Source organism: Pseudochaenichthys georgianus, unplaced genomic scaffold (assembly GCF_902827115.2).
Source record: "Pseudochaenichthys georgianus unplaced genomic scaffold, fPseGeo1.2 scaffold_653_arrow_ctg1, whole genome shotgun sequence".
NCBI classification, from domain to species: domain Eukaryota; kingdom Metazoa; phylum Chordata; class Actinopteri; order Perciformes; family Channichthyidae; genus Pseudochaenichthys; species Pseudochaenichthys georgianus.
The window spans coordinates 87501-113653 of record NW_027263208.1 but is presented as its reverse complement, the minus strand read 5'-3'; the positions used below and the strand labels follow the sequence as shown (position 1 = coordinate 113653).

The window sequence follows — 26153 nt, the reverse complement described above, 5'->3', positions numbered from 1 at the left end:
TTGACTTTGAAGTGGCCAAAATCTGATCAGCTCGTTTTCAGACAGGTTTTTATAGAAATGGATCAAAAAGAGAGAGAATCTTTGTTCCTGAAACTTTCAGAGTCTCTTTCCACAGAGGGGACACATGTTGATGTAGAAGAGACATGAAGAAGAGGGGACACATGTTGATGTAGAAGAGACATGAAGAGGAGGGGACACATGTTGATGTAGAAGAGACATGGAGAAGAGGGGACACGTGTTGATGTAGAAGAGACATGAAGAAGAGGGGACACATGTTGATGTAGAAGAGACATGGAGAAGAGGGGACACATGTTGATGTAGAAGAGACATGAAGAGGAGGGGACACATGTTGACGTAGAAGAGACATGAAGAAGAGGGGACACATGTTGATGTAGAAGAGACATGAAGAAGAGGGGACACATGTTGATGTAGAAGAGACATGAAGAAGAGGGGACACATGTTGATGTAGAAGAGACATGAAGAAGAGGGGACACATGTTGATGTAGAAGAGACATGGAGAAGAGGGGACACATGTTGATGTAGAAGAGACATGGAGAAGAGGGGACACATGTTGATGTAGAAGAGACATGGAGAAGTGCATTTTGCATAATAGGTGATCTTCAAAGGTGTCCCCTCTCACCGATGATGATGAGGCGGGCGGTCTGGAACAGCTGCTCGTCCCCCCAGGTGGGGTGCTCTCTCTTCAGGACGTCACACACTCGGTTGTGCTCTCTCAGCCAAAGCGTCGCGAACATCCCCAAACCAGGAAGCAGCCCGAACACTTCCTGTCCGATCGCCATCTGTTTCTCAGGGGGCGTCCCGGGGGGGTAGCTCATCTTAACGGGGGCATCAGCCACAGTGGGGGGGAACATCTCCCCGTCAACTAACTGGTGGGGGAACACAACTCAATGATTAGGTAGTGGAGTACAAATACTTTGTTACTGTACTTAAGTACGTTTTCCTGGTATTTACTTCTTACATGTTGAACTCAAATACCTGTACTTTCTACTTCTCTCATGTTGAACTCAAATACCTGTACCTTCTACTTCTTACATGTTGAACTCAAATACCTGTACTTTCTACTTCTTACATGTTGAACCCAAATACCTGTACTTTCTACTTCTCACATGTTGAACTCAAATACCTGTACTTTCTACTTCTTACATGTTGAACTCAAATACCCGTACTTTCTACTTCTTACATGTTGAACCCAAATACCTGTACTTTCTACTTCTTACATGTTGAACTCTAATACCTGTACTTTCTACTTCTTACATGTTGAACTCAAATACCTGTACCTTCTACTTCTTACATGTTGAACTCAAATACCTGTACTTTCTACTTCTTACATGTTGAACCCAAATACCTGTACTTTCTACTTCTCACATGTTGAACTCAAATACCTGTACTTTCTACTTCTTACATGTTGAACTCAAATACCCGTACTTTCTACTTCTTACATGTTGAACCCAAATACCTGTACTTTCTACTTCTTACATGTTGAACTCAAATACCTGTACTTTCTACTTCTTACATGTTGAACACAAATACCTGTACTTTCTACTTCTTACATGTTGAACTCAAATACCTGTACTTTCTACTTCTCACATGTTGAACTCAAATACCTGTACTTTCTACTTCTCTCATGTTGAACTCAAATACCTGTACTTTCTACTTCTTACATGTTGAACTCAAATACCTGTACTTTCTACTTCTTACATGTTGAACCCAAATACCTGTACTTTCTACTTCTTACATGTTGAACTCAAATACCTGTACTTTCTACTTCTTACATGTTGAACTCAAATACTTGTACTTTCTACTTCTCTCATGTTGAACTCAAATACCTGTACTTTCTACTTCTTACATGTTGAACTCAAATACCTGTACTTTCTACTTCTTACATGTTGAACCCAAATACCTGTACTTTCTACTTCTCACATGTTGAACTCAAATACCTGTACTTTCTACTTCTTACATGTTGAACTCAAATACCCGTACTTTCTACTTCTTACATGTTGAACACAAATACCTGTACTTTCTACTTCTCACATGTTGAACTCAAATACCCGTACTTTCTACTTCTCACATGTTGAACTCAAATACCCGTACTTTCTACTTCTCACATGTTGAACTCAAATACTTGTACTTTCTACTTCTTACATGTTGAACTCAAATACCTGTACTTTCTACTTCTTACATGTTGAACTCAAATACTTGTACTTTCTACTTCTTACATGTTGAACTCAAATACCTGTACTTTCTACTTCTCACATGTTGAACTCAAATACCTGTACTTTCTACTTCTCACATGTTGAACACAAATACCTGTACTTTCTACTTCTTACATGTTGAACTCAAATACCTGTACTTTCTACTTCTTACATGTTGAACTCAAATACTTGTACTTTCTACTTCTTACATGTTGAACTCAAATACCTGTACTTTCTACTTCTCACATGTTGAACTCAAATACCTGTACTTTCTACTTCTTACATGTTGAACTCAAATACTTGTACTTTCTACTTCTTACATGTTGAACTCAAATACCTGTACTTTCTACTTCTCACATGTTGAACTCAAATACCTGTACTTTCTACTTCTCACATGTTGAACTCAAATACCTGTACTTTCTACTTCTTACATGTTGAACTCAAATACCTGTACTTTCTACTTCTCACATGTTGAACACAAATACCTGTACTTTCTACTTCTTACATGTTGAACTCAAATACCTGTACTTTCTACTTCTCACATGTTGAACTCAAATACCTGTACTTTCTACTTCTTACATGTTGAACTCAAATACTTGTACTTTCTACTTCTTACATGTTGAACTCAAATACCTGTACTTTCTACTTCTCACATGTTGAACTCAAATACCTGTACTTTCTACTTCTCACATGTTGAACTCAAATACCTGTACTTTCTACTTCTTACATGTTGAACTCAAATACCTGTACTTTCTACTTCTCACATGTTGAACACAAATACCTGTACTTTCTACTTCTCTCATGTTGAACACAAATACCTGTACTTTCTACTTCTTACATGTTGAACTCAAATACCTGTACTTTCTACTTCTTACATGTTGAACTCAAATACCTGTACTTTCTACTTCTCTCATGTTGAACTCAAATACCTGTACTTTCTACTTCTTACATGTTGAACTCAAATACTTGTACTTTCTACTTCTTACATGTTGAACTCAAATACCTGTACTTTCTACTTCTTACATGTTGAACCCAAATACCTGTACTTTCTACTTCTCACATGTTGAACTCAAATACCTGTACTTTCTACTTCTTACATGTTGAACTCAAATACTTGTACTTTCTACTTCTTACATGTTGAACTCAAATACCTGTACTTTCTACTTCTCACATGTTGAACTCAAATACCTGTACTTTCTACTTCTTACATGTTGAACTCAAATACCTGTACTTTCTACTTCTCTCATGTTGAACTCAAATACCTGTACTTTCTACTTCTTACATGTTGAACTCAAATACTTGTACTTTCTACTTCTTACATGTTGAACTCAAATACCTGTACTTTCTACTTCTCACATGTTGAACTCAAATACCTGTACTTTCTACTTCTCACATGTTGAACTCAAATACCTGTACTTTCTACTTCCTACATGTTGAACTCAAATACCTGTACTTTCTACTTCTCTCATGTTGAACTCAAATACCTGTACTTTCTACTTCTTACATGTTGAACTCAAATACCTGTACTTTCTACTTCTCTCATGTTGAACTCAAATACCTGTACTTTCTACTTCTTACATGTTGAACTCAAATACCTGTACTTTCTACTTCTTACATGTTGAACTCAAATACCTGTACTTTCTACTTCCTACATGTTGAACTCAAATACCTGTACTTTCTACTTCTCTCATGTTGAACTCAAATACCTGTACTTTCTACTTCTTACATGTTGAACTCAAATACCTGTACTTTCTACTTCTCTCATGTTGAACTCAAATACCTGTACTTTCTACTTCTTACATGTTGAACTCAAATACCTGTACTTTCTACTTCTCTCATGTTGAACTCAAATACCTGTACTTTCTACTTCTTACATGTTGAACTCAAATACCTGTACTTTCTACTTCTTACATGTTGAACTCAAATACCTGTACTTTCTACTTCTCTCATGTTGAACTCAAATACCTGTACTTTCTACTTCTTACATGTTGAACTCAAATACCTGTACTTTCTACTTCTCACATGTTGAACTCAAATACCTGTACTTTCTACTTCTTACATGTTGAACTCAAATACCTGTACTTTCTACTTCTTACATGTTGAACTCAAATACCTGTACTTTCTACTTCTTACATGTTGAACTCAAATACCTGTACTTTCTACTTCTCTCATTTTCCAAACAGCTGGTTCCTTTAGTCTGAATGTGTGTTTGGTGGCGTGATCATTATTCTCTTACTTGAGTAAAGAAGTTTAGTCAGTACTTCTACTTTCACCAGAGTATTTTTAAACACGAGTATCTGTACTTCTACTTGAGTAAAGGATGTGTGTACTTTTGCCCTCTCTGATTATACAATACAACATCTGTCTTTCCCATCTCTCTGCAGCAACATGCAGCATTTCATCTGAATAAAAAGGCACAGCATATTAGAAGTTAATATACAGTACCGTCAACAGTCTGGACACACCTTCTCATTCAATGGTTTTTGTTTATTTAATTTTGTTTCTACTTTGTAGATCAGTGCTTCTCAAAGTGTGGTCCACGGACCCCTGGTAGTCCGTGAGTGCCCCCTAGTGGTCCGTGAGTATATTGGTAAAAGTTCACATTAGAAATAAATACATTTAAGTTTTCCGCACTCTCGTGGGAATATCTCCGCAATGGGGCGAGCTTGTGTTTTACTTTCGATTGCATGATATAGCCCCGCGCAACACCTCCATCACACATGTGGCCACTTGTTGTACAATTTTTGGGCGATTTGTAATCTGTTCTTGAAAAACGATGGGACTTTGGATATTTGTGTTTTTTTATTGGTTAAATGGTCCTCGGTATGAAAATGTTTGAGAAACACTGTTGTAGATGAATACTGAAGACATCAAAACTATAAAAGAACACATATGGAATTATCTAGTAAACAAAAAAGTGTTAAACAATACAGAATATTATTTTTATTTTAGATTCTTCAAAGTAGCCCCCTTTTGCCTTGATGACAGCTTTGCAGATCTATCCACCTTGGGACCAGTTAATGTTTGCGGGGTCCGTTTCTATCGTTTTGTTACGGCCTCGTGTAAACGAAAGGGCTATACGCAAGAGAAACTATGCAGATACAACCCGTGGCGGCGCCAGAGATTTTCTCTAGGGGGTGCTGTGGGGTAGCTTGACGTTTCATAGAGGGTGCTCAAACATTAAGGGTTTCCCATTAATGCACCAGCGCTACAGTTGAATGTTCTACTGCAACACTCCGCACGCACACACACACACACACACACACACACACACACACACACACACAACCAACACGTTCTCACTCCCATCCCGTCATATATTGACGGACGGTCAGGGCCCCTCCCCGTCGCTATATTACGTACAGGGTACCCCTTGCCCGTCAGGCTTCTACGGGCAGGGCGTCCCATAGATCTTCATAGACCACGTGATCAACAACGATGGCCGACCTTCGTGTTATCCTCGGTGGAAAATGCCTATTTTAAGGTTAATTTGGCCATTAAAATGTGTTTTGATGTCATTTTATGCGAGTAATGAGTTTTTATTTCTGATTATTTGTGCAGTACATGTACATGATGTTTAGTTTGCTAGTTATACTCCTAATGAACTCAGTCACTCCTAATGAACTCAGTTACTTCACACCTAAATGTACTTAATAATAATAATATATAATATTTGTATAGCGCCTTTCAGGAAACCCAAGGTCGCTTTACAAGTCGGGTAGGGGGGGGGGAGTAGGGGGAAAAAAGGCAGACAGGTTAAGGGGGTGGGGAGGAAAAAGTAGCGGAAAAATAAACCTATTAAACTAACTATACAGTTACTTCACACCTAAATGTACTTGCAATATTCACCGGATAGTGTCTGCCCACACGAGACCGCTCCGTTTAGCTCCAACCGCTGGAGAAGCTGCAGTACATATGCCGAGCCTGTAGTGGCGCTGTAACTCCCTCCACAAAAGCAGCGAAGAAGCATGGTTGTCATGGTTGCCCTTCTGTTTATTCTCCGCGGTGGGGGCCGAGGGAACCGGGCAGCGTTTTTCGCCAGTCAACGTGTATTAAAGTTGAAATCTTCCGGACACAATTATAAAAGTGCCGGTCAAAGGTCTTCTTTGCTATTTATTGAGCTTTAAAACAAATGAATAACGACTCTATATAATATAATAATAAAATACACGGAGCCTCTCTTTTTCCTCCTTCTCTTCGGACAGCGCCAGTGTCTGTCTCATGCAGCAGCTCATCCAGTAATGAGTGACCCGGCCGACAGTAAAAATAAACATTTATATACATTATAACTAGCTTAGGGAGTTTGAGAGGTAATTAAAATAGCTAAGGGTGATGATCTGACTTGAAGTGTGTGTTGCTGCAGCGGGAGGAGCTGCAGGGGAGCAGAGCTGCGTGTCTCCGTCCTGTCAGATTAGACTTCACTCGCGTTTATGTCCACATCGAGAGAAAGATAAATAATCTGAATTCAGGGTGCAGTTTACTTTGACGTGGGGGTGAGCAGCAGAGGTGGGGAGAGGCGGGGCTATTGCCTCATCATTATTGCTGTAGATGTTGCACAAACAACTGAAGCATGGTCAATAGCGTCCGGAGCACGATAGCAACTCTGCGATCCGCCATTGTTGTTGTTGTTGTTGGTGGCGAAACACTTCAGCACTGGCGCGGGGTAAACGGAGGTGAGCAGAAGAGGTGGGGAGAGGCGGGGCTATTGCGCAATCACTATCAGTGATCTCTCGATATTCTCAATGAATATGATGCGGTCATGTTTTCTCCGCAGCTCTTTTCCTCTCACCTGATACTTGAGTTTCCCGTCTCTGTGCAGCCTGAGGACGAGCTGACGCTGCAGGTTGTCTCCGTAAATGTGTCCTGCGTCTACCTGTCCCGACACGAGGGGAGAGAAAGTAGAGAAACTGTTATTGACTCATTCTTTTGAAGCATGGGACGTGGGCTTTTAATTGAAAATCCACATGAGTCTCGAGCACCTCACCCAAATAAAAACCTCCCTCCCACACACTCACTCACTCACTCACTCTCACTCACACACACACACACACGCACGCACGCACACACACACACACACACACACACACACACACACACACACACACACACACACACAGAGAAACACAATGAAACACACACACACACAAAGAAACACACACACACAATGAAACACACACACACACTCACTCACACACTCACTCTCACACACACACACACACACAATGAAACACACACACACACACTCAGAGAAACACAATGAAACACACACACACACACACTCAGAGAAACACAATGAAACACACACACACACGGACACACACACACAGAGAAACACAATGAAACACACACACACAATGAAACACACACACACACAGAAACACACACACACACACACAATGAAACACACACACACACACAATGAAACACACACACACACATAGAGAAACACAATGAAACACACACACACACATAGAAACACAATGAAACACACACACACACACACAGAGAAATACAATGAAACACACACACACACACAAAGAAACACATGCATACAAACACATAAACACACAGACACACACACACACAGCGTCAAATACTGCGTTACTGAACTCAAATAAAGTGTATTATGACTCAAGTATGGAAGCCTTGAAGGGCCAAACAAAGTAGGACTCAGAGGATTCACGCTCCATATAAATTCTCCATGCACTCTAATCTCAAGGTCATTTCAGTTTGTGTTAGCAAGTCAGCAACGTCACGTTTCTGTCTTTCATCCGGCTGGAAAAAGTATTGCTTTTGGACCCTTTAATAACCTCAGGTGAGGGTACACTCAAAGAAGGGTTTTATTATCGAATGGAGGACACCACGGTGTTCCTTTAACTCGAGGAAAATCATTTGCAGTCAAAAGAAAATGTTCCTCTGGAAATCCACTCTTATCTTATGTTGACAGACTGCCAGTGCTTCCTGCGATAACAACACTTTTAGTATCTGTCCGTTGTGCTTTGATTTGTACTGGATGCTGTGTCTCTGTGTGCTCTGTTAAAAACCCGTGCAGTTCCTGACCTTATTTATTTGTATTTCTGTGTTTGTCTTTCTTTAAAATATCTGTACCGTACTTTTCGGACTATAAAGCGCACCTGAATATAAGCCACAGCAGCTAAATTGTCCGTCTGCCTTGCTCTCGTTCTGTCTCTCGGTTCCACTTTCACTTTGGCGCGCTTTTCCTGCTGGAGCCCGCCGCTTAGAGGTGGCGGGCGCGGACCGGTCCTAGAGCCCGTAGAGTTAAAGGTGGTTAATTTTACCTGTAAAATCCATAGATTTAGGAGGTTCCCTAGTGGCCGTTAGCTGTACACAGAAAATGGGGAAAAAAGTCGCGGCTTATAGTCCGAAAAGTACGGTACATGCATTTTCCTTTACCTTTTTAAAGCCACAGTGAATAAGGCTTGGGAGGGAGGGAATGGACAATCACTTGAATTTACCCTGTATTTTTACATTTAGCGACAACACATTACGGTGGGAAAACATTGAAAGGGGACCTATCATGCAAAATGCACTTTGTGATGTCTTCTCTCCATCAACATGTGTCCCCGGTGTGTCGGGGAACTCACGCAGCGTCAGGAAATAAACCCCTCTCTCTTTTCCTCCGTACCCAAATCTCTAAAAACGGGGAACAACGGAGCTGATCCAGATTTGCGTCCGATACGACGTAACTTCTGAAATGTGGACCCACGGCCCAATCAGAAACGTTGCTATCAGAAACAATGCCCGACTGTTTTGGACGTAATATGGTCGGTGTTTACATTAGCATCGCTAACACTCAGAGCTAACCTGTGCTGGAGAGCATGTGTGTGAAGAAGCAGGAAGTAGAAAGGAGCTCACCTTGTGGTGTAACCGGGAGAGAGAAAGCCTTTGAGCTCCAGACTGTTTCAGAGCCTTGATAATCCATGATATGGCGTTTCATCACGGCAGCATTTAGTTTAGACGGTAGCTGCCGGGTCCCGCATGAGCTCAGACCCCTCCTTTTTAAAGCTTTATAGGTGACCTTTAAATTATTTGCCATATTTTTTTATATTTAATATATATATTATTGTATTATATTTTACTGTTCTGAGTTTCTCACATAATTATATTTTGTGTAAATATTGTCTTTATTTTTTATCTGTTACAATAGCCTTTTAAAATAGCTTTTATTATAGTACTATTTTGCATGTTCTGCCCTGATTTCCCCATGTTCAAATCACAAATCAAAACTCACCTCTCCAGAACTGCTTTTAATATGTAATTAGTGTTCTGTTTTATATATCTTAAGTGCGTTGTTTTAATGATGTTTTAATGATCCTTTTTACCCTTTAAAGTGTCTTTGAGTTTCTAGAAAAGCGCTCTATAAATAAAATGCATTATTATTATACACCAAAGCAAATTCCTCCTGTGTGTAAACCGACTTGGTAATAAAACCCAGAAGCTGTGAATGCACCCACCCCGTGAGCCAGAGCCTTGGTGAAGCCCAGCCCCATGCGGTTGTATGTTTTGAAGAACTGGTGAGTGAAGTGCTGAGCGAAGAAGGCGAACAGGAGGTTCGATCCCTGAGGGTCGGGTCTGAAGGTCCGTCTCCTCAAGAGCCGCTCCACCAGAAGCTCAGGGTCCGGGAGCACTGCCTTACCTGAGGAGAGACACAATGAAACACACACACAGAAACACACACACACACACACACACACACATAGAGACACACAGACACACACACACACGCACAGAAACACACACAGAAACACACAGCGTAAAATACTTCGTTACTGTACTTAAGTACATGTTTCTGGTATCAGTACTTTACTCCACTACTTATTTTTCTGACAACTTTTTAATTTTACTTCTCACATGTTGAACTCAAATACCTGTACTTTCTACTTCTTACATGTTGAACTCAAATACCTGTACTTTCTACTTCTTACATGTTGAACACAAATACCTGTACTTTCTACTTCTTACATGTTGAACACAAATACCTGTACTTTCTACTTCTTACATGTTGAACACAAATACCTGTACTTTCTACTTCTTACATGTTGAACTCAAATACCTGTACTTTCTACTTCTTACATGTTGAACTCAAATACCTGTACTTTCTACTTCTTACATGTTGAACACAAATACCTGTACTTTCTACTTCTTACATGTTGAACCCAAATACCTGTACTTTCTACTTCTTACATGTTGAACTCAAATACCTGTACTTTCTACTTCTTACATGTTGAACCCAAATACCTGTACTTTCTACTTCTTACATGTTGAACACAAATACCTGTACTTTCTACTTCTTACATGTTGAACCCAAATACCTGTACTTTCTACTTCTTTCATGTTGAACCCAAATACCTGTACTTTCTACTTCTTTCATGTTGAACCCAAATACCTGTACTTTCTACTTCTTTCATGTTGAACCCAAATACCTGTACTTTCTACTTCTTTCATGTTGAACCCAAATACCTGTACTTTCTACTTCTTACATGTTGAACACAAATACCTGTACTTTCTACTTCTTACATGTTGAACCCAAATACCTGTACTTTCTACTTCTTTCATGTTGAACCCAAATACCTGTACTTTCTACTTCTTTCATGTTGAACACAAATACCTGTACTTTCTACTTCTTACATGTTGAACCCAAATACCTGTACTTTCTACTTCTTACATGTTGAACTCAAATACCTGTACTTTCTACTTCTTACATGTTGAACCCAAATACCTGTACTTTCTACTTCTTACATGTTGAACACAAATACCTGTACTTTCTACTTCTTACATGTTGAACCCAAATACCTGTACTTTCTACTTCTTTCATGTTGAACCCAAATACCTGTACTTTCTACTTCTTTCATGTTGAACCCAAATACCTGTACTTTCTACTTCTCACATGTTGAACTCAAATACCTGTACTTTCTACTTCTCACATGTTGAACTCAAATACCTGTACTTTCTACTTCTCACATGTTGAACTCAAATACCTGTACTTTCTACTTCTCACATGTTGAACCCAAATACCTGTACTTTCTACTTCTCACATGTTGAACCCAAATACCTGTACTTTCTACTTCTTTCATGTTGAACCCAAATACCTGTACTTTCTACTTCTTACATGTTGAACTCAAATACCTGTACTTTCTACTTCTTACATGTTGAACACAAATACCTGTACTTTCTACTTCTTACATGTTGAACTCAAATACCTGTACTTTCTACTTCTTACATGTTGAACACAAATACCTGTACTTTCTACTTCTTACATGTTGAACTCAAATACCTGAACTTTCTACTTCTTACATGTTGAACACAAATACCTGTACTTTCTACTTCTTACATGTTGAACACAAATACCTGTACTTTCTACTTCTCACATGTTGAACTCAAATACCTGTACTTTCTACTTCTTACATGTTGAACCCAAATACCTGTACTTTCTACTTCTTACATGTTGAACCCAAATACCTGTACTTTCTACTTCTTACATGTTGAACCCAAATCCCAAATACCTGTACTTTCTACTTCTTACATGTTGAACTCAAATACCTGTACTTTCTACTTCTTACATGTTGAACCCAAATACCTGTACTTTCTACTTCTCTCATGTTGAACTCAAATACCTGTACTTTCTACTTCTCACATGTTGAACTCAAATACCTGTACTTTCTACTTCTTACATGTTGAACCCAAATACCTGTACTTTCTACTTCTTACATGTTGAACCCAAATCCCAAATACCTGTACTTTCTACTTCTTACATGTTGAACTCAAATACCTGTACTTTCTACTTCTCTCATGTTGAACTCAAATACCTGTACTTTCTACTTCTTACATGTTGAACCCAAATCCCAAATACCTGTACTTTCTACTTCTTACATGTTGAACCCAAATACCTGTACTTTCTACTTCTCTCATGTTGAACTCAAATACCTGTACTTTCTACTTCTTACATGTTGAACCCAAATCCCAAATACCTGTACTTTCTACTTCTTACATGTTGAACTCAAATACCTGTACTTTCTACTTCTTACATGTTGAACCCAAATACCTGTACTTTCTACTTCTCTCATGTTGAACTCAAATACCTGTACTTTCTACTTCTTACATGTTGAACCCAAATACCTGTACTTTCTACTTCTTACATATTTAACCCAAATACTTGCACTTTCTACTTCTTACATGTTGAACCCAAATACCTGTACTTTTTACTTCTTACACGTTGAACCCAAATACCTGTACTTTCTACTTCTCACATGTTGAACTCAAATACCTGTACTTTCTACTTCTTACATGTTGAACCCAAATACCTGTACTTTCTACTTCTTACATTTTGAACTCAAATACCTGTACTTTCTACTTCTCACATGTTGAACTCAAATACCTGTACTTTCTACTTCTCACATGTTGAACTCAAATACCTGTACTTTCTACTTCTCACATGTTGAACCCAAATACCTGTACTTTCTACTTCTTACATGTTGAACCCAAATACCTGTACTTTCTACTTCTTACATGTTGAACTCAAATACCTGTACTTTCTATTTCTTACATGTTGAACCCAAATACCTGTACTTTCTACTTCTTACATTTAGAACCCAAATACCTGTACTTTCTACTTCTTACATGTTGAACTCAAATACATGTACTTTCTACTTCTCACATGTTGAACTCAAATACCTGTACTTTCTACTTCTTACATGTTGAACTCAAATACCTGTACTTTCTACTTCTTACATTTAGAACCCAAATATCTGTACTTTCTACTTCTTACATGTTGAACCCAAATACTTGTACTTTCTACTTCTCTCATTTCCCAAACAGCTGGTTCCTTTAGTCTGAATGTGTGTTGGTGCGTGGTCATTATTCTTTAGAGTCACTGCGTGCCTATTGGTTGGAACACGATCCGTGTATCCATCACTTCCTGGTCTTCTCTAAAGAAGAGGGACCAATGGAAACGTTGTCATGTTGCCGTTGTTCAGCATGGAAACATTCATTAGCTAACAATGACATTATTGTTCTATTGATATAAAGGGAGGTCAGGTACTCTTTAAAGCAGCTGCTAGCTATGGGTACTTTCTACTGAAGTACACTTCAAAGCCTCTTTACTGTGACTTGAGTAAAGAAGTTTAGTCAGTACTTCTACTTTCACCAGAGTATTTTTAAACACGAGTATCTGTACTTCTACTTGAGTAAGGGACACGGAGCACAGCCTCTAGTCAAAATACTGGAGCAGCACGTCTGTGAAAACACGGCTGATAGAGTTAACACACCTCTGAACGTCAAGGTCAGGAATGCAGAACGCTTTACAAGCTGAGGAAACAGCTGGACCACATCAACAGGGAGGAAGGTCCTAGGATCCTCCAACAATGTGGAGAAGCCGTTTTATACAAACACGTGTTTCAAGCCACACTAGTGACAATCAATTTAGTTTCTAAAAGGAGGCATAGCTATTTCTGTGACCAACAGTTCTCTACATAAGGTATTGGCAGAGAAAGGCCATTGAACCTAAGATTATTTAAAGTCTGGGGGTCAGAAAATGCAATATAATACCATGTCAGGTCAGCGAGATGTACTTAGTATTTAGGGCATCGACTCCTTTGGTGCAAGGTAATGTGTCTCGTATAGTGCTGTAAAGCGATATAATATTTAACTTCAACGATCTCTGTGTCTGCGTTTTATTGATTCCTTTGTTTTATTCTTTAATGTCGTGAGTGTTACATCGCATCCACGACAAATGCAACATGCAATATACAAAACAAAGACATGAAAAAACTGCATTAAAGTCGTTCAAGAGCAGATGGTGCAAGTAAGTATTACAAATATATACATATGAGATTAAAGGACATGAAACAGAATGACTTAAACACTGCACAGCAGAACTAATACTGTAATAATATATATAAAAACGTGGATATATAAACACATGTTCTGCATTAGATATCATTTATGACGTCACAGATTAGCAGTAGTCTTTATCTCAAGTACTGCACTTCAGTATCCTGGTATTATTTTACACTATATGGTTTTCTACTTATATATATATATATGTACTTCAGTATCCTGGTATTATTTTACACTATATGGTTTTCTACTTATATATATGTACTTCAGTATCCTGGTATTATTTTACACTATATGGTTTTCTACTTATATATATATATGTACTTCAGTATCCTGGTATTATTTTACACTATATGGTTTTCTACTTATATATATGTATTTCAGTATCCTGGTATTATTTTACACTATATGGTTTCTACTTATATATATATGTACTTCAGTATCCTGGTATTATTTTACACTATATGGTTTTCTACTTATATATATGTATTTCAGTATCCTGGTATTATTTTACACGATATGGTTTTCTACTTATATATATATGTACTTCAGTATCCTGGTATTATTTTACACGATATGGTTTTCTACTTATATATATATGTACTTCAGTATCCTGGTATTATTTTACACTATATGGTTTTCTACTTATATATATATGTACTTCAGTATCCTGGTATTATTTTACACTATATGGTTTTCTACTTATATATATATATGCACTTCAGTATCCTGGTATTATTTTACACTATATGGTTTTCTACTTATATATATATATGTACTTCAGTATCCTGGTATTATTTTACACTATATGCTTTTCTACTTATATATATATGTACTTCAGTATCCTAGTATTATTTTACACTATATGGTTTTCTACTTATATATATATATGTACTTCAGTATCCTGGTATTATTTTACACTATATGCTTTTCTACTTATATATATATGTACTTCAGTATCCTGGTATTATTTTACACGATATGGTTTTCTACTTATATATATATATGTACTTCAGTATCCTGGTATTATTTTACACTATATGGTTTTCTACTTATATATATGTATTTCAGTATCCTGGTATTATTTTACACGATATGGTTTTCTACTTATATATATATGTACTTCAGTATCCTGGTATTATTTTACACGATATGGTTTTCTACTTATATATATATGTACTTCAGTATCCTGGTATTATTTTACACTATATGGTTTTCTACTTATATATATATGTACTTCAGTATCCTAGTATTATTTGTACACTATATGGTTTTCTACTTATATATATATATGTACTTCAGTATCCTAGTATTATTTTACACTATATGGTTTTCTACTTATATATATATGTACTTCAGTATCCTAGTATTATTTTTACACTATATGGTTTTCTACTTATATATATATATGTACTTCAGTATCCTAGTATTATTTTACACTATATGGTTTTCTACTTATATATATATGTACTTCAGTATCCTAGTATTATTTTACACTATATGGTTTTCTACTTATATATATATGTACTTCAGTATCCCAGTATTATTTTACACTATATGGTTTTCTACTTATATATATATATGTACTTCAGTATCCTGGTATTATTTTACACTATATGGTTTTCTACTTATATATATATGTACTTCAGTATCCTGGTATTATTTTACACGATATGGTTTTCTACTTATATATATATGTACTTCAGTATCCTGGTATTATTTTACACTATATGGTTTTCTACTTATATATATATGTACTTCAGTATCCTGGTATTATTTTACACTATATGGTTTTCTACTTATATATATATGTACTTCAGTATCCTGGTATTATTTTACACTATATGGTTTTCTACTTATATATATATATGTACTTCAGTATCCTGGTATTATTTTACACTATATGGTTTTCTACTTATATATATATATGTATTTCAGTATCCTGGTATTATTTTACACTATATGGTTTTCTACTTATATATATATGCACTTCAGTATCCTGGTATTATTTTACACTATATGGTTTTCTACTTATATATATATGTACTTCAGTATCCTGGTATTATTTTACACGATATGGTTTTCTACTTATATATATATGTACTTCAGTATCCTGGTATTATTTTACACGATATGGTTTTCTACTTATATATATATGTACTTCAGTATCCTGGTATTATTTTACACTATATGGTTTTCTACTTATATATATATGTACTTCAGTATCCTAGTATTATTTTTACACTATATGGTTTTCTACTTATATATATATATGTACTTCAGTATCCTAGTATTATTTTACACTATATGGTTTTCTACTTATATATATATGTACTTCAGTATCCTAGTATTATTTTTACACTATATGGTTTTCTACTTATATATATATGTACTTCAGTATCCTAGTATTATTTTACACTATATGGTTTTCTACTTATATATATATGTACTTCAGTATCCTGGTATTATTTTACACTATATGGTTTTCTACTTATATATATATATGCACTTCAGTATCCTGGTATTATTTTACACTATATGGTTTTCTACTTATATATATATATGTACTTCAGTATCCTGGTATTATTTTACACTATATGCTTTTCTACTTATATATATATGTACTTCAGTATCCTAGTATTATTTTACACTATATGGTTTTCTACTTATATATATATATGTACTTCAGTATCCTGGTATTATTTTACACTATATGCTTTTCTACTTATATATATATGTACTTCAGTATCCTGGTATTATTTTACACGATATGGTTTTCTACTTATATATATATATGTACTTCAGTATCCTGGTATTATTTTACACTATATGGTTTTCTACTTATATATATGTATTTCAGTATCCTGGTATTATTTTACACGATATGGTTTTCTACTTATATATATATGTACTTCAGTATCCTGGTATTATTTTACACGATATGGTTTTCTACTTATATATATATGTACTTCAGTATCCTGGTATTATTTTACACTATATGGTTTTCTACTTATATATATATGTACTTCAGTATCCTAGTATTATTTTACACTATATGGTTTTCTACTTATATATATATGTACTTCAGTATCCTGGTATTATTTTACACTATATGGTTTTCTACTTATATATATATGTACTTCAGTATCCTGGTATTATTTTACACTATATGGTTTTCTACTTATATATATATATGCACTTCAGTATCCTGGTATTATTTTACACTATATGGTTTTCTACTTATATATATATATGTACTTCAGTATCCTGGTATTATTTTACACTATATGCTTTTCTACTTATATATATATGTACTTCAGTATCCTAGTATTATTTTACACTATATGGTTTTCTACTTATATATATATATGTACTTCAGTATCCTGGTATTATTTTACACTATATGCTTTTCTACTTATATATATATGTACTTCAGTATCCTGGTATTATTTTACACGATATGGTTTTCTACTTATATATATATGTACTTCAGTATCCTAGTATTATTTTACACGATATGGTTTTCTACTTATATATATATGTACTTCAGTATCCTAGTATTATTTTACACTATATGCTTTTCTACTTATATATATATGTACTTCAGTATCCTAGTATTATTTTACACTATATGGTTTTCTACTTATATATATATATGTACTTCAGTATCCTAGTATTATTTTACACTATATGGTTTTCTACTTATATATATATGTACTTCAGTATCCTAGTATTATTTTACACTATATGGTTTTCTACTTATATATATATGCACTTCAGTATCCTGGTATTATTTTACACTATATGGTTTTCTACTTATATATATGTACTTCAGTATCCTAGTATTATTTTACACTATATGGTTTTCTACTTATATATATATATGTACTTCAGTATCCCTTGAAAGTACGTGCAGTATATCTGTGTATCCGTGCAACATCCACCATTATCCTTTATATCAACTCACGAGAAAATGAATTAATATTTGCATATTTCTGATTAAAAAAAGATTAATAAAATGCTGGATTGTTGGAGAAAATCTACATATTATTTCAAAATGTGTTTTTTTTGCCGTTTCCTTTTTTCATTCTTTATTTATTTCGGGTCACATTTTATTAAAAGTACAGTTTTGAAAATCATATATTTCTAGAGACCCGAAAATGACAAATTAAATACCGACTGAAATTGGTAAAATAAAATAAAAACGTAGGGGTTGTTTGAAATGACAAATATCTACACATGTATACATGTATCTACTTATACACACACAAACACACACACACACACACACACACACACACACACACACACACACACACACACACACACACACACACACACACACACACACACACACACACATATATACAAGCATATTTTTTTGCCATTTCTTAAACCCCTAATAGTTGCTTGGATAAAACATGAATGAGTGTCTGACCTTTGACCCCCAGAGGAGTGGGGCAGTCCTCCGGCACTGGAGGAAGTATCCGGGTGTAGTAGCTCAGATTGTAGTAGGACTCCCAGCTCAGGTATCCATATTTAGAGTTGTAGGTGGGGGGGCTGGGGATGAGGTTGGCCCTCGCTGTTAATAACAACATATATATGAGTTAATAGATGCAGAGGTGGGAAGTAGTGGAGTACAAATACTTCGTTACTGTACTTAAGTACATTTTTCTGGTATCAGTACTTTACTCCACTACTTATTTTTCTGAGGACTTTTTACTTTGACTTCTTACATGTTGAACACAAATACCTGTACTTTCTACTTCTTACATGTTGAACACAAATACCTGTACTTTCTACTTCTTACATGTTGAACTCAAATACCTGTACTTTCTACTTCTTACATGTTGAACCCAAATACCTGTACTTTCTACTTCTCACATGTTGAACTCAAATACCTGTACTTTCTACTTCTTACATGTTGAACACAAATACCTGTACTTTCTACTTCTTACATGTTGAACACAAATACCTGTACTTTCTACTTCTTACATGTTGAACACAAATACCTGTACTTTCTACTTCTTACATGTTGAACACAAATACCTGTACTTTCTACTTCTTACATGTTGAACACAAATACCTGTACTTTCTACTTCTTACATGTTGAACTCAAATACCTGTACTTTCTACTTCTTACATGTTGAACCCAAATACCTGTACTTTCTACTTCTCACATGTTGAACACAAATACCTGTACTTTCTACTTCTCACATGTTGAACACAAATACCTGTACTTTCTACTTCTCACATGTTGAACACAAATACCTGTACTTTCTACTTCTCACATGTTGAACCCAAATACCTGTACTTTCTACTTCTCACATGTTGAACACAAATACCTGTACTTTCTACTTCTTACATGTTGAACACAAATACCTGTACTTTCTACTTCTTACATGTTGAACACAAATACCTGTACTTTCTACTTCTTACATGTTGAACTCAAATACCTGTACTTTCTACTTCTTACATGTTGAACCCAAATACCTGTACTTTCTACTTCTCACATGTTGAACACAAATACCTGTACTTTCTACTTCTCACATGTTGAACACAAATACCTGTACTTTCTACTTCTCACATGTTGAACACAAATACCTGTACTTTCTACTTCTCACATGTTGAACCCAAATACCTGTACTTTCTACTTCTCACATGTTGAACACAAATACCTGTACTTTCTACTTCTTACATGTTGAACACAAATACCTGTACTTTCTACTTCTTACATGTTGAACACAAATACCTGTACTTTCTACTTCTTACATGTTGAACACAAATACCTGTACTTTCTACTTCTTACATGTTGAACTCAAATACCTGTACTTTCTACTTCTTACATGTTGAACTCAAATACCTGTACTTTCTACTTCGTACATGTTGAACTCAAATACCTGTACTTTCTACTTCTTACATGTTGAACACAAATACCTGTACTTTCTACTTCTTACATGTTGAACTCAAATACCTGTACTTTCTACTTCTTACATGTTGAACTCAAATACCTGTACTTTCTACTTCTAACATGTTGAACTCAAATACCTGTACTTTCTACTTCTTACATGTTGAACACAAATACCTGTACTTTCTACTTCTCACATGTTGAACTCAAATACCTGTACTTTCTACTTCTTACATGTTGAACACAAATACCTGTACTTTCTACTTCTTACATGTTGAACCCAAATACCTGTACTTTCTACTTCTTACATGTTGAACACAAATACCTGTACTTTCTACTTCTCACATGTTGAACTCAAATACCTGTACTTTCTACTTCTTACATGTTGAACACAAATACCTGTACTTTCTACTTCTTACATGTTGAACCCAAATACCTGTACTTTCTACTTCTTACATGTTGAACACAAATACCTGTACTTTCTACTTCTTACATGTTGAACACAAATACCTGTACTTTCTACTTCTTACATGTTGAACTCAAATACCTGTACTTTCTACTTCTTACATGTTGAACACAAATACCTGTACTTTCTACTTCTTACATGTTGAACTCAAATACCTGTACTTTCTACTTCTTACATGTTGAACACAAATACCTGTACTTTCTACTTCTTACATGTTGAACACAAATACCTGTACTTTCTACTTCTTACATGTTGAACTCAAATACCTGTACTTTCTACTTCTTACATGTTGAACTCAAATACCTGTACTTTCTACTTCTTACATGTTGAACCCAAATACCTCTACTTTCTACTTCTTACATGTTGAACTCAAATACCTGTACTTTCTACTTCTTACATGTTGAACTCAAATACCTGTACTTTCTACTTCTTACATGTTGAACTCAAATACCTGTACTTTCTACTTCTTACATGTTGAACCCAAATACCTGTACTTTCTACTTCTTACATGTTGAACACAAATACCTGTACTTTCTACTTCTTACATGTTGAACTCAAATACCTGTACTTTCTACTTCTTACATGTTGAACACAAATACCTGTACTTTCTACTTCTTACATGTTGAACACAAATACCTGTACTTTCTACTTCTTACATGTTGAACTCAAATACCTGTACTTTCTACTTCTTACATGTTGAACCCAAATACCTGTACTTTCTACTTCTCACATGTTGAACACAAATACCTGTACTTTCTACTTCTCACATGTTGAACACAAATACCTGTACTTTCTACTTCTCACATGTTGAACACAAATACCTGTACTTTCTACTTCTCACATGTTGAACCCAAATACCTGTACTTTCTACTTCTCACATGTTGAACACAAATACCTGTACTTTCTACTTCTTACATGTTGAACACAAATACCTGTACTTTCTACTTCTTACATGTTGAACACAAATACCTGTACTTTCTACTTCTTACATGTTGAACACAAATACCTGTACTTTCTACTTCTTACATGTTGAACTCAAATACCTGTACTTTCTACTTCTTACATGTTGAACCCAAATACCTGTACTTTCTACTTCTCACATGTTGAACACAAATACCTGTACTTTCTACTTCTCACATGTTGAACACAAATACCTGTACTTTCTACTTCTCACATGTTGAACACAAATACCTGTACTTTCTACTTCTCACATGTTGAACCCAAATACCTGTACTTTCTACTTCTCACATGTTGAACACAAATACCTGTACTTTCTACTTCTTACATGTTGAACACAAATACCTGTACTTTCTACTTCTTACATGTTGAACACAAATACCTGTACTTTCTACTTCTTACATGTTGAACACAAATACCTGTACTTTCTACTTCTTACATGTTGAACTCAAATACCTGTACTTTCTACTTCTTACATGTTGAACTCAAATACCTGTACTTTCTACTTCGTACATGTTGAACTCAAATACCTGTACTTTCTACTTCTTACATGTTGAACACAAATACCTGTACTTTCTACTTCTTACATGTTGAACTCAAATACCTGTACTTTCTACTTCTTACATGTTGAACTCAAATACCTGTACTTTCTACTTCTAACATGTTGAACTCAAATACCTGTACTTTCTACTTCTTACATGTTGAACACAAATACCTGTACTTTCTACTTCTCACATGTTGAACTCAAATACCTGTACTTTCTACTTCTTACATGTTGAACACAAATACCTGTACTTTCTACTTCTTACATGTTGAACCCAAATACCTGTACTTTCTACTTCTTACATGTTGAACACAAATACCTGTACTTTCTACTTCTCACATGTTGAACTCAAATACCTGTACTTTCTACTTCTCACATGTTGAACACAAATACCTGTACTTTCTACTTCTTACATGTTGAACCCAAATACCTGTACTTTCTACTTCTTACATGTTGAACACAAATACCTGTACTTTCTACTTCTTACATGTTGAACACAAATACCTGTACTTTCTACTTCTTACATGTTGAACTCAAATACCTGTACTTTCTACTTCTTACATGTTGAACACAAATACCTGTACTTTCTACTTCTTACATGTTGAACTCAAATACCTGTACTTTCTACTTCTTACATGTTGAACACAAATACCTGTACTTTCTACTTCTTACATGTTGAACACAAATACCTGTACTTTCTACTTCTTACATGTTGAACTCAAATACCTGTACTTTCTACTTCTTACATGTTGAACTCAAATACCTGTACTTTCTACTTCTTACATGTTGAACCCAAATACCTCTACTTTCTACTTCTTACATGTTGAACTCAAATACCTGTACTTTCTACTTCTTACATGTTGAACTCAAATACCTGTACTTTCTACTTCGTACATGTTGAACTCAAATACCTGTACTTTCTACTTCTTACATGTTGAACCCAAATACCTGTACTTTCTACTTCTCACATGTTGAACTCAAATACCTGTACTTTCTACTTCTTACATGTTGAACACAAATACCTGAACTTTCTACTTCTTACATGTTGAACACAAATACCTGTACTTTCTACTTCTCACATGTTGAACTCAAATACCTGTACTTTCTACTTCTTACATGTTGAACTCAAATACCTGTACTTTCTACTTCTCACATGTTGAACTCAAATACCTGTACTTTCTACTTCTTACATGTTGAACTCAAATACCTGTACTTTCTACTTCTTACATGTTGAACACAAATACCTGTACTTTCTACTTCTTACATGTTGAACTCAAATACCTGTACTTTCTACTTCTTACATGTTGAACCCAAATACCTGTACTTTCTACTTCTTACATGTTGAACACAAATACCTGTACTTTCTACTTCTTACATGTTGAACACAAATACCTGTACTTTCTACTTCTTACATGTTGAACACAAATACCTGTACTTTCTACTTCTTACATGTTGAACTCAAATACCTGTACTTTCTACTTCTTACATGTTGAACCCAAATACCTGTACTTTCTACTTCTTACATGTTGAACACAAATACCTGTACTTTCTACTTCTTACATGTTGAACACAAATACCTGTACTTTCTACTTCTTACATGTTGAACACAAATACCTGTACTTTCTACTTCTTACATGTTGAACACAAATACCTGTACTTTCTACTTCTTACATGTTGAACTCAAATACCTGTACTTTCTACTTCTTACATGTTGAACTCAAATACCTGTACTTTCTACTTCGTACATGTTGAACTCAAATACCTGTACTTTCTACTTCTTACATGTTGAACACAAATACCTGTACTTTCTACTTCTTACATGTTGAACTCAAATACCTGTACTTTCTACTTCTTACATGTTGAACCCAAATACCTCTACTTTCTACTTCTTACATGTTGAACTCAAATACCTGTACTTTCTACTTCTTACATGTTGAACCCAAATACCTCTACTTTCTACTTCTTACATGTTGAACCCAAATACCTGTACTTTCTACTTCTTACATGTTGAACTCAAATACCTGTACTTTCTACTTCTTACATGTTGAACACAAATACCTGTACTTTCTACTTCTCACATGTTGAACTCAAATACCTGTACTTTCTACTTCTTACATGTTGAACACAAATACCTGTACTTTCTACTTCTTACATGTTGAACTCAAATACCTGTACTTTCTACTTCTTACATGTTGAACACAAATACCTAGTTATGGGTACTTTTTACTGAAGTACACTTCAAAGCCTCTTTACTTTGACTTGAGTAAAGAAGTTTAGTCAGTACTTCTACTTTCACCAGAGTATTTTTAAACACAGTATCTGTACTTCTACTTGAGGAAAGGATGTGTGTACTTTGCCATCTCTGAATAGATGTAATATGAACAGCTGATACCTGTGAGGACGACCCTCATCAGGACGTCCCTCAGGAAGGTGGAGTTGATGACGTCCCACAGCCACTGGAAGTGTGTGAGGATGTAATGCAGAACATCTGGACTGGGTTTGAGGAGCTGATGCACTCTGGACCAGAACTCAGCTGGAAAAAAGGGAGGGCACGTGAAAAACCGATCTGGATCACTTACTGGAAGTCAGAGCTGCTGGGAACTCACTCGGGAATAACCAAAGCGTTACGTGACAGTCAAAGCGTGGCCTTCAAGAACTCAGTGTGAACATCAGGAAGAGTTTAGAGGCTCCCTGCTGACTGAGGGAAAACACGTCTGGGCTACTTCAACTTTACAGGTCTTAAGGTTAGGTTATTTGTACAGCACATTTTAAGACACAAAGGCAATTCAAAGTGCTTTACTTTATTAAAACATCATAATGGAAAAGAAAACAAGTACTACCAGTATTTATGGGTACTTATTGTACACTAGATGTGTAAAATAAGACCTATAAGTGAAAGGGAACAAACAATATGACCGTTTTCAGCTTTCGGGTAATCAATACATTTGGAGTATTATTATTTTAAAGCGACGCTGCATAAAGAAAAGCACAATGTCAACTTGTATTAGGCTCACTCAACGTGGTACTCTACGATTTTTCTTCACCACATTTCATTTAACAGCCTTTCAAACTGTACATGTTGTATCAGAGTACTGGTACACACGAAGAACTGCAGTAGATATACACAGAACAGATACTGAACATGTATTGTGTGCCAAGTGTGATCCATGTGGGGGAGGGGCACATAAGAGCGGGAAATGTGTCAAATTGTTCTGTGTGTGTGTGTGTGTGTGTGTGTGTGTGTGTGTGTGTGTGTGTGTGTGTGTGTGCGTGTGCCAGGTGTGATTCACATGGGGGGAGGGGAACATAAGAGCGGGAAATGTGTCAAATTGTTTTGTGTGTGTGTGCGTGTGTGTGTGTGTGTGTGCCAGGTGTGATTCACATGGGGGGAGGGGAACATAAGAGCGGGAAATGTGTCAAATTGTTTTGTGTGTGTGTGTGTGTGTGTGTGTGTGTGTGTGTGTGTGTGTGTGTGTGTGTGTGTGTGTGTGTGTGTGTGTGTGTGTGTATGTGTGTTTTATCTGATCCGGATGGTTACTAATTCCTTTTCTTTATGACGGTTATAAACCGGGAACACCATGGTGTTACAAAGTTGACTAAATCATCCAGAATCCAATGAAAGTGTGATCAGCCATTTCATATGTTCAAAGCTACTGTGGAGGATATCATGAAGCCTGAATGCAATCGAATGTAAAACTAAAACGTTCTGATTGATGAAAGTAGTGCATCGGTCAGCTTTGACCCGAAGACGACAGGAGGGGTTAGGGGTATGTTTCTTATTGACAGATTAGGTTTGGTTTCAACATTGGGAATAATACATATAAGATGACGGGGAGAGGTTTTCCTCCAGGATGTTTTTAATGTTAAACCTTTTGAACATTTCATTATTTGTTGTTGTTGCAGGAATGTCTTTATTTCCTTCAGTCTTCTGCTACTTTAAAGGCCCCGTGTCGGCGGCCATTTCTACTGATCATAATTCCATTGTTGAGATCTACTAGAATAAATGTATATCGTGCAATGTTCCAAACTCACATTGAGCCCAGTGGCCGTCGGCGAGACAGCGAGACCCAGCCCGAAACCCAGCCCGAAACACACACACACACACACCCGCAGCCTGGCTGGGAGTCTGTGTGTGCTCAGGCTGAGTTCCGTGGTGTCTCGCTGTCTCGCCGACCCCACACAGCGAGCCTCGCAACGTCCCGCCGAGTG

General features: G+C 36.1%; 1 protein-coding gene across 1 annotated transcript in view; it reads right to left on the bottom strand.

The window, feature by feature from the left end:
* Window positions 1-640: 640 nt before the first annotated feature.
* LOC117443661 (prostaglandin G/H synthase 1-like) overlaps window positions 641-26153 on the bottom strand; it is a gene marked incomplete at its 3' end in the record, with an annotated part of 40861 nt that continues 15348 nt past the window's right edge. Inside the window, exons 6-10 of the mRNA XM_034079571.2 lie at window positions 24337-24477; window positions 18508-18651; window positions 9689-9870; window positions 7003-7086; window positions 641-887 (exon numbers count right to left, since the gene is read on the bottom strand). Coding sequence (XP_033935462.1) covers window positions 641-887; window positions 7003-7086; window positions 9689-9870; window positions 18508-18651; window positions 24337-24477 — 798 coding nt within the window. The remainder of the gene's footprint in view (window positions 888-7002; window positions 7087-9688; window positions 9871-18507; window positions 18652-24336; window positions 24478-26153) is intronic.